We start from the raw sequence: 9,937 nt of genomic DNA, 5'->3' as shown, positions 1-9,937 counted from the left end.
GCCTGTCCTTGTCTCCCTCTGATCCTAGCCAACATCAACCCCCAGTCCCCACTTCCTCTGCTCCCATCCCCCTCCTGCCAGCTCCATGGCTCGTTTCCCATATTTCTATTCCTATTTCTCTCCCATACCTAGCTATTATCCCTCTCCCTCCTCCCCTTGGTTCCTATTCACTCCCTCCCCCCCCCACCCAACTGGTCCTTGTCCTCCCTCTTCTCACCCTCTGCATTCTAGTCAGGCTGCTTTTTTCCCCCCTTCTCTTTCACCCTGACCCTAGGTGCCAACAAGGGGAACATTGAGAGCACAGGAGAGAAAATGTCCCTGAGAAGAGTGGCAAAATAGGATCCCATGTCCAGATACTTTCAGCTATGGAGACTTCTGGTGTAATTTATCATTCTAGTGAGAAAACTTGTTGGGAAATGGAATTAATCATTTAACCCTTACTACATAAAGTCTCTAGTTGCCCCAGCTGACACATTCACTGCTGAGTGCTTAAGGCAGATAGATGAGGCAAGGCTTATCTACATATTTGCATAGCAGGGGTATGATGATCCTGCAGTCCTATGATAGGACAAACTTCCATTGAGTTCAGTGGAAGTTTTGCCTGTGAAAGGAAATAAGGATCATGCCTCAGCTATTTAAAAATGTATTACTGTATCCCGGCTCTGGCACTGTTTTCCCTCTGAGCTCTTGTACAAGTATCTGTCTCTGCCTCCTTCCCTACTCCCCCACATCTGTAAAATGGAGAACACCTACCTGGTGCATAGTTTCAGTTCAAGAATACATTGTAATGATTTAGCTTCAGTGATTATTTATCACCTGAAATTTGTCATGCAGAAGGTCAAGGTGGATGAGGTAATATCTTTTATTGGACCAACTTCTGTTAGTGAGAGAGGCACACTTGAATTTACATAGAGCTCTTTTTCGGGTCAGCTCAGTGTAAACTCGAAAGCTTGTCTCTCTCACCAACAGATATTACCTCACCCACCTTGTCTCTCTAATATCCTGGGAACGACATGGCTACAACAGCACTGCATACCTCACACAGCAAGCATCAGATCAGGTAGTTTGTGCCATTCTGTGGTCAATGTTGTTCCTATTCTCGGATGGCAAGTGGAGCCAGAACAGGATTTGATCACTAAAGAGAGAAGATAAAGTTGGAGAAAGAGACTGAAGAGAAAAGATATGAAAGAAAGAAAGAGGTGGAAATGCAAGGGACTCATGAAAGAAGAAAAAGTTTTGCAGTGCTAAGTATATTGTCTGAGTCCTTTGCAAGATGCACTTCTCCATAGACTACAAGAATTGTGCACTTGAGGTGAACAGATAGTAAGAGTGAAAAGTTATACCTTTGAAGGAAGGTTGTGCTACTTACATTTGAAACGTTCCCAGGTATGGGTAATAAGAAGCAAAGCCTCCTGAGAAAGCCATCTTGTCATTTGGACATCATGGCCAATTAATCTTTCTCTGAATGTTTACGGCTTACAGAGATTTGAGGGAGGTCTGAAATCCTTTTAATCAGAAGTTATAAAGCTGAGTCACATAAGTAAATGATATCAAGGAGCTTCTGGTAAGGGACCAGGGCCAAAACAAAGGGGTTTATTAGTCAGCAGGCCAACAAAGCTTGCGAGATTGCATCATACTTTGTAAATTACATATTGTTGGCAGAGAAAATGTTCTAAACCTGTGGGAGACCCAACTTCCAGCATAAAGTTACAAACTTCTAGTACTACTCTGATGCAGTCATGCACACTTCCCAGTAAAAGTGCAGTCATATTACCACAAACTTTGTTCTTCCTCACCTCATCCCTTCCCTAGTTTGTTACCCTGACTCATTGCTTCAAATTTATAATTAGATTGTCAGCACTTGGGAGCACAGACTGTGCCTTCTATTTAATCTGTGAAATCTGTATACAATTTTGGGTACTGTAAGCCCTGTCAAAAGTAAACAAATATAAAACAAGAATGGATTCCAACCAAGAATGATGACCTGGGCCTATTTGTACAAAATATCACTAAAGTTCCAAAAAATTCAACACCTTCCCAGTGACAGGTCTGCTTGACCTTTCAGCTAAGCATCCAATTAGTATCCGTTCATTGATTGGGTATCACACATACAGGGGCACTGTTAGGGGGCCAGAGCTGCGTTTGGGAGAGAGGGATGAGAACTGGAGATCTGGAACAGACAATCTACTAGATCGCTGCCGCCACGCAGCGCATGCCCAAACCCCGCTGGGTGCGCTAGGCTGTGTTTACTGAGGGTTTGACGTCCTGGGAAAATGGGCCCCCCACCCTGCAGCCCACAGCTTGGTCCATTTGCCTGTGTTTTATCACCTACCAGCACCACCCTCCTCTCTTGCCATAGCAACTGCAAAGGCGCCTGCAGACCCGCCCCTGCTGCGGCAGCTGCCGGGCTGGGCGCGGTGTTTGCAGTGCGGCCCGGGCGGGGGAGGGCAGCTGGGCAGGGCTGACGCTCAGCTCACGTATCCCATGATGCTGCCGCGTGCCGCCGCCAGGTTTTCCAGCCAGCACAGCAGCCGCCGCAGCCCCTGCCTCGCCGTGCCAAGGCTGGGCTAGAGGATCCGGGCGTTGCGTGCTCTCCAGCCAGCGGGGAGCCGAGCGGACTCGCCATGACGGCGTCCATGAGGCAGCGGTTTGATAAGTTTCTCCACGAGAAGAACTGCATGACCAGCCTGCTGGAGAAAATCGAGACCAAGACGGGGGTGAACCGCTCCTACATCGCCATCGGTGAGTGAATGCCCCGCTCCCCGCCGCCGCCCGGGCTGGGGCTGGCCGCTGCTGGCCCCCGGGCACGCCCGGCCTGCGGGCAGGAGCTGGGGTCAGTGCCCGTGAGCCCGGGCAGCGGCTCTGCCGGGGAGTGGCCTCCCGGGTCCCTGCTCTGGGTTATGTAACCGGGCTTTGGCGAGGAGGAGGAGGAGGAGGAGGCGTGGGGAAGCCCGGCCGACCAGAGGGGCAATGGAGGAGGAGGAGGTACTGTATGTCTGGGATTGGGTGTCTGCGGCAGCTGAGACAGAGGAGCGACAGCAGCAATGTTGTGCTCTCCGGTTACGCCAGCCCAGCTCCCCCCTCCCCCTTATTGCTTCCCTGGCCCTGCCTTCTCCTTGGGGCGATTTCTGCTGCATGGAAGCTCCTGGGCCGGATTTTCCATTTCCCCCCCCTCCCCCCCCCCCCCCCCCCCCCCAAAAAAAAAGGCCGCACCGAGAGAAACCCCTTCTCCAGGGATAAACCCTTCCTGGGCGATGGCATCTGGCCCAGCGCATTTGCATGGAACGGGGAGGAGGGGAACGGGCGAGTTACTCCCAGGAGGTGGAAATTGACTAGCCAGCGCGGCGGACGTGTCTGCGCCTGGACACTCTGCTTCCCGCCCCGATCCGGCATGATGTACCCCTTTAGTGTCACAGGTTAGGAGCTGCTCCCCGGGCTGGCTTGTCGGGGGCGGGCAATAGGCGACTGGGGCTCCATGCGGCAGCGGGGAGCGAGTGGCTGACTCGATAGCTTGATGTCTTTCCCACCGGTCCAGAGCCATTAAGAAAACGCCCCGTCTATATATAACCGGTTGCTTCCCCTGTCTAATGCTCTATCTGCTTTCTCCCTGGGTAGCTATCATTGGCGTGCTGGCCGTGTACCTGGTGATCGGCTATGGAGCATCTCTACTGTGCAACCTGATCGGATTCGCTTATCCTGCCTACATCTCGTAAGTGCCTCAAACGCACCCTCCTGCACAGTGCTATCCCGGAAACAAGCCATCTAAAAGGGGAAGAGGGGAGGGAGCACCTCTCTAGAGAGAGCACTATTCCAATGCTGGATTTTCTCTGTGGGGATAATTTTTTAGGTGATGTTTGTAGCATTTCAAGTTTATGGTGATTTTATCCTGTTCATTATTTTCTCCTCTTGCATTCAAATTGTCCGAGTTTGAGACAGTCTGGTGGATGAATGTGCTAGTGAAATGTGCAGATGGTGAAACTTCCCGAGGGCCTTATGTTCACAGCTTGCGAAAACGTTGCCTGTGGCTTTTTAAAAAGACAATGTCTCTATGGATTTCTGACTATGCGAATAGGGTTCCTTGCTACAAGGTGAAACGTTAGTCATTGGGTGCTTATTTCTGTAGGATTGTGTTAAGGCTGGCCCTTGGTATAGATTATAGCTGTTATAGATTATGACTTTCAAGTTTTAATTTGTCTTAAATTAAAGACTTGCCACTTTGGAATCATGGTGGGCAGATGTTGTTGTTGCAAAACAACTGAACAATGTTGAGTAAGACCGATGAGTACTGCAAAGTTGAGACTCTGCCCAGAAAGCTAATAAAGAGTTGGAATTTCAGAAACATACGTCAGATCAAATATCAGTTGGATGGGGAGGCAGTGCCTGTGACTTTAAAAAAAAATATTTCCATGGCTTTTGCACTTTCTATCATGAATGTTAGCTAGCTTATTTTATTATTTTGAAACTTTGTATTAATGCAAAGTTACAATAAAACATTAACATACTACATCATACATTACTTATTCAGGATCAGCATAATATTCAAATAACTTGGCTAAAGATTCTAGCTTGCTGGCTAGGAGGCTTTCCTCCTTTGAGTATGCTAGAAAGGGTGGCCAAACTTCTAAATACCTATCCTCTTTTTGGTGCTTCTCTTGTGTACATATTTGTTGTGTGAACTTTTCCATTACAAGTTCCATAGGAGGAAGTGGTCACATTTTCCAATTTTAGTGGATATTTTTTAAAGACTTTTTTTTTTAAATTACCTTTGCAAAATCACAGTCCTCTAGCTTACACTCTTTATAGTGCCTGTGGCATCGAAGTGCCATACTTCTGAATTTTATCACTCCTTTGAAGATTTTTAGTTTATGCTAGTATGTGTAGTTGGTAATGGGAAAACTCACTTGAGTTTTACATGGTTAAAGTGGAAACATGAAAATCTGTCATTTCCCCCTAATACCCTACCAAGAGTGGTTTTTTTTTTTTTTTTTTCTTCTTCTTTTTTTCCTGCATGTGCTAGATGGTAAGGTATTATGTTAGGCAATCTTAATGCTTAAAAAGCTGTTCTTATTATGTTCCAGCTTTTGGTTTTGAAGTGTGATGTCTTAATGAAAGGCTGAATCATATGTTGCATTTGCTTCTAGTGATGAGAGAAATCCAATATTGTAACAATAGTAATTATTTCTAAGACTGATATGGATATTTTAGTTTAGAGTACACTTTGAGATATTCACTAGGGCAGTGATCTAGTGTAAGCATATAACCTAGGCTGTGATAAAAACGAACAGCATTGTATAAAGGATCTGAGAATAGATCCATATTTAAGGAGGCCTCCTTGCTCCAAAATGACTTTGCTGTTCAAGAGGCTAGAAGTAACATGTAGGAGCAGCATTTGACAGTAAATGAGAGAGAGGATTAAAAATATTTTTAAAAATCCACAAGACAATATGGGGAAGCAGTCTGAACTTGTTCTGTAGCAAGGGCAGTCAATCTGGTACCTTTCACAAGCACTACATTAACTTTAAAAATGGAAAAAATAAAACCTATTTTCGGTTAGGACAGAATACAATATTGTAAAAGGTCTTGGAAATGTATTCAAAAACTTCTATTTAACTAAATCTGTTCATAAAATGGAACTTTTTCTAACTGTACTAATGCTTTCAAAATCTGATGTTTGCCTTTCACACAATAGTGCTTTTGTTTTAAATATAGTCAGCAGCATTTGTAAGCACACGATCCATGGCCAGCATATGGCCAGCCCCTTTCTAGTTTGCAAGAGAAAATGCAAACTATATTGCAATGTTTGTTCTTCCTCTTGATTATTCTGACATCTTGAAGGTTGGCTCAGCTTCAGGCTGTGACTGGTTTAATGCTACCTTCTTGAAACAACTTATGATCATTATGCTTATGGAAAAGTCTAACAGTATTAAAAATTAGATAAGTTCATAGGTCCATCAATGGCTATTAAGCCAAGATGGTCAGGGACACAACCCCATGCTCTGGGTGTCCCTAAACCTCTGAGGGTACAACTACGCTGAACAGGTGGCCCATGCCCGCTGACTTGAGCTTGTAAGGCTTGGGCTAAGGGGCTCTTTGGACTCTGAGCTCTGGGCCCTCCCACCTCGCAGGGTCCTAGACCCGTGGCTCCAGTCCAAACCCAAACACCTACAACTCAATTAAACATCCCTTTAGCCCAGGGGTTCTCAAACCGGGGGTTGGGACCCCTCAGGTGGTCGCGAGCTGTCCGCCTCCACCCCAAACACCACTTTGCCTCCAGCATTTGTAATGGTGTTAAATACATAGTGTTTTTAATTAATAAGGTGGGGGGGGTGTTATCTTTATTTTTCTCTTGTTGGTCTCTGTTCATAAAAAATATCCACGTGGCAGCTGTGATTATGGAACATTTTCTATGGCTAGTTGCATCACACTGTATACTTCAACATCAAGTAATTATATAACATGTGGACAGGGTTTGTTTTTTATTGGCTTTTTTTTAACAGCACCCGTCACAGTACAGTAACTCCTCACTTAACGTCCTCCCGCTTAATGTTGTTTCGAAGTTATATCGCTGCTCCATTAGGGAACATACTCATTTAAAGTTGTGCAATGCTCCCTTATAACGTCGTTTGGCTGACTTTTCAAGGGAGCATGCACAAGTTTCTCCTCGCCGCCGCCGCCTCCCTCCCAGTGCTTCCCCGCCGCCAAACAGGCGCTTAGGACTTTCTGGGAGGGAGGGAGCAAGCGAGTGGGCAACCTCCCCTCCCCCCCCCCCGGGGGCAGGCAGGGCCACCCGGAACGCAGGGGCTGCAAGGCCCTGGGCTAAGGGGGCCTCGGGGCCCTGGCCTGCAGCTCCAAAGCCCCTTTCGGAATGCGGCCCTGCGAGCACGGGCCGGGGGACTCAGGAGGAGCTGGGGCAGCGGCTGGAAAGAAGTGGCACTTTCCCCTTCAAAGCCGGCCGGAGAAAAGTGGCGCTTTGAAGGGGAAAGCGCCGCTTCTCTCCAGCCGCTGGCTGCGCAGCTGCCCCTGCTCCTCCTGAGTCCTCCGGCTCATGCTCGCAGGTCCACATTCCAAAAGGGGCTTTAGAGCTGCAGGCCAGGGCCCTGGGGCCCCCTTAGTCCAGGGCCCTGCAGCCCTTAAAGCCCCTGCATTCCGGGTGGCCGTGCCTGCCGGGGCAGCTCCCAGAATCGCGGCCATGGGGGCGGTGCCACGCTATGCAGAGCCACCTGCATACCCCCTGCACCAAACAGGAACTGCCCCAGGTAAGTGCTCTGCACTTCCTGCCTGCCCCAGCCCTGAGCCTCCTCCCGCACCCCCACCCTGAGCGTCCTCCTGCACCCTAACTCCCTCCCAGACCCTGCACCCCCAGCCCTGAGCCCCAGGGGTAAGCCGGGGCACCTCCCCACCATAGTACAGTAGTGTACAGTATATAATGCCTTTTGTCTGCCTCCAAAAAATTTTCTTGGAACCTAACCCCCTGCATTTACATTAAATCTTATGGGAAAATTGGCTTCGTTTAACATCGTTTCACTTAAAGTTGCATTTTTCAGGAACATAACTACAACGTTAAGTGAGGAGTTAGATTCTACTGTAAGTATTTGCATGTATCTTTTGGTATGTAAATATTCTGATATGAGTGCTTGGAGAATGACTACATGTTAGCATCCAAAAACTGATGCTGAGCTTTGTTCAGTGAATCATCAGAAAGACCTCTTTTTCACATTCTTGCAGAGGCAAAATGGTGGCAAATCAGATATGGTCAGTGGCTTTGGATTTAACGATTTGTTTCCTTCCTTTCTGAATTTAGTTAACTTTTTTCCCCTACTTTGTTTTCTTCTATGTAAAGTGAACACAAATGTCTGTGAGGGGTGGGAGGAGTACACAAATTCCCATTTCATGTCGGGTAAGGTCGTCTCTTGGGAGAGGCAGATGCTTTGAAAAGTATCTTATGGCTAACCTGTCCACCATCTTGTGTTGTAAGTAAACTTTGAATTGAAAAGTGCTGTGTGTGTACACAGACATAATTGATTGGGGCTACATGCCAAAGCTTAATGTTTTAAAAATTAACTATCCATGAATGTATATATTGCAATATGATACTTACCCAGTTCACATTTTCACTTTAGGTTCTTTTTAATATTTATTTATTTATTAAAAGATGTTCTGGGGAAAATACTCCATAATATTAGGCTAAATACAGGGAAAAACCTACATTGTTGTGTGTTACAAATACATTTTAACGTATATGCCTTTTAAGTTAGATATTATTGTTTCATGTTGAATAAGTACTTAAAATTCCATACTACAGGGTCTTTTCACTCATCAAAACTTGCCGTAAGGATAAACTGCTCCTTCTTACTAATTTAACGATGCTATCTGATTAATTTTAGTGCATAACTTAGTGGATCTTCTTGAGAGCTATGCACATATTTGAGTGTGCTGAATTGTATAACAATATTAGTGAAATCTGCCTTAAAGGTCTTGGATAGGAAAGTCCTGTTCACTAATAACATGCTCTTGGGACACTTGCTGTAGGTAAAACTGAAAGCTGTGGCTCATGTTGGAGGTGGGAGAATAAAGTGAGCTAAATTCAGCATATTGTCACAGGGTCTTAATGTGACTGTTACCAAAGCAGTTAGCTGCATCGTTATTAAAATGATTCAGATCTCAGAAGGTGGTGGATGCGGGGGGGGGAACAGAATTTTCCCAGTAATTTTTTTTTTTTTTATAGAACAAAGTGGATTCAAGTTTCATTTTCATGGTATGTCTAGTAACTTGTCTCATTTAAAGTTACATTTAACAAAGTACTCAAGCACACTGCTGCAAAAACATGCTTTCCTTGGCTCCTCGTTCATGGGATGGGCATGCCGCTCATTTGTATTGCTAGCCATGTGGGCTAGAGAGCATATCAAGTCCCCGTCTACCCTAACCCAGTCTACACCAAGCAGACTCTGGGAACACACTTAATTGTTAACGTCTATTTCTAACTTCTGTGATACTAGGATTTTAATATTGGGTGCTTCCTGTGGCAACCACACTCCTTCTTCTTTTTTTTTTTGTTGTTGTTGTTGTTGTTAATAAACTAACACAGACACGCACAAAGGGGCCAACTTAGAATATAGTCAGTTTCAAAATACGAGTTTGAAAGTAGCTGTGCATTGTCACACAAGTCCCCCTACTAATTTGTATGGTTTTACAATTAACTGTATTTTCCTATTAAGTTTTATCTTCCTTGTTTTTGCGAGTCTTTCACGCAACAGGAGAAATGAGCTATAGAGTGAAAATGAATATAAAGTGTTATCAAATGCACAAAGTAAACTGGGGGGGGAGGGGGAATCTATTTTTTCCAGTTAATCTAAAATCACTATAATGGAAAAGTGTTATTTGTAATAGCAGGTAACAATTTTCAAGAAGTCTGATTTTTATTTTATTTTAAGTTGGTGATGTTCCTACATGTGTGTTTTGTGTAAGCAATGTTGCCATCAGTGGCCGATTCTCTTTTTTGCTACCTGAGGAAGATTCTTTTTTGTAATGTTTAAACTTATTCCTCTTACGTGATATGATCAAGGACCCAATCCTGCTGTCCTTTGCCACAGAAATTAGAAGCAAACTTATTTCCAGCCAGCTTTAACTCTGATGAAGGGAATATCCAGACTACTAAAGGAGGGAAGAGGTGAATATTAGAAAACATTTTTGTTGGCAGTGCTTAAATAATGCTGTCAATACTTTTTCCCCTCTCCTATGCATTCCAGACCATTAGTCTGTTAAATGTAGCCCCACTCGTAACCAGTGGTGGTGAACTACCTAACCAAAAAAAAAGCTATATATAAAAAATAGCTGTGTGTGTAAAATATGCATACACTTTAAAAAAAAAAAATGGAACAGGAAATGTCTTCGGTGATGACTAAGTGACGAGGATCATCTGAAACTTTCTTTTAATGTG

General features: G+C 45.1%; 1 protein-coding gene across 2 annotated transcripts in view; it reads left to right on the top strand.

The window, feature by feature from the left end:
- The first annotated feature begins 2,475 nt into the window (after positions 1 to 2,475).
- REEP5 (receptor accessory protein 5) overlaps positions 2,476 to 9,937 on the top strand; it is a 27,594-nt gene continuing 20,132 nt past the window's right edge. The window contains exons 1-2 of one of the 2 annotated variants that reach the window (XM_024219752.3): positions 2,476 to 2,742; positions 3,616 to 3,709. In XM_024219752.3, coding sequence (XP_024075520.1) covers positions 2,625 to 2,742; positions 3,616 to 3,709 — 212 coding nt within the window. In that variant the 5' untranslated portion in view covers positions 2,476 to 2,624. Of the gene's footprint in view, positions 2,743 to 3,216; positions 3,417 to 3,615; positions 3,710 to 9,937 lie in introns of those variants that run through there. The other variant, XM_024219753.3, reaches the window with a different exon arrangement.

This window comes from Terrapene carolina, unplaced genomic scaffold, assembly GCF_002925995.2.
Source record: "Terrapene carolina triunguis isolate 2854851 unplaced genomic scaffold, T_m_triunguis-2.0 Scaffold69, whole genome shotgun sequence".
In the NCBI taxonomy this organism is placed as follows: Eukaryota; Metazoa; Chordata; order Testudines; family Emydidae; genus Terrapene; species Terrapene triunguis.
The sequence above is the reverse complement of the archived record's forward strand: the minus strand, read 5'-3'. Positions and strand labels throughout refer to the sequence as shown.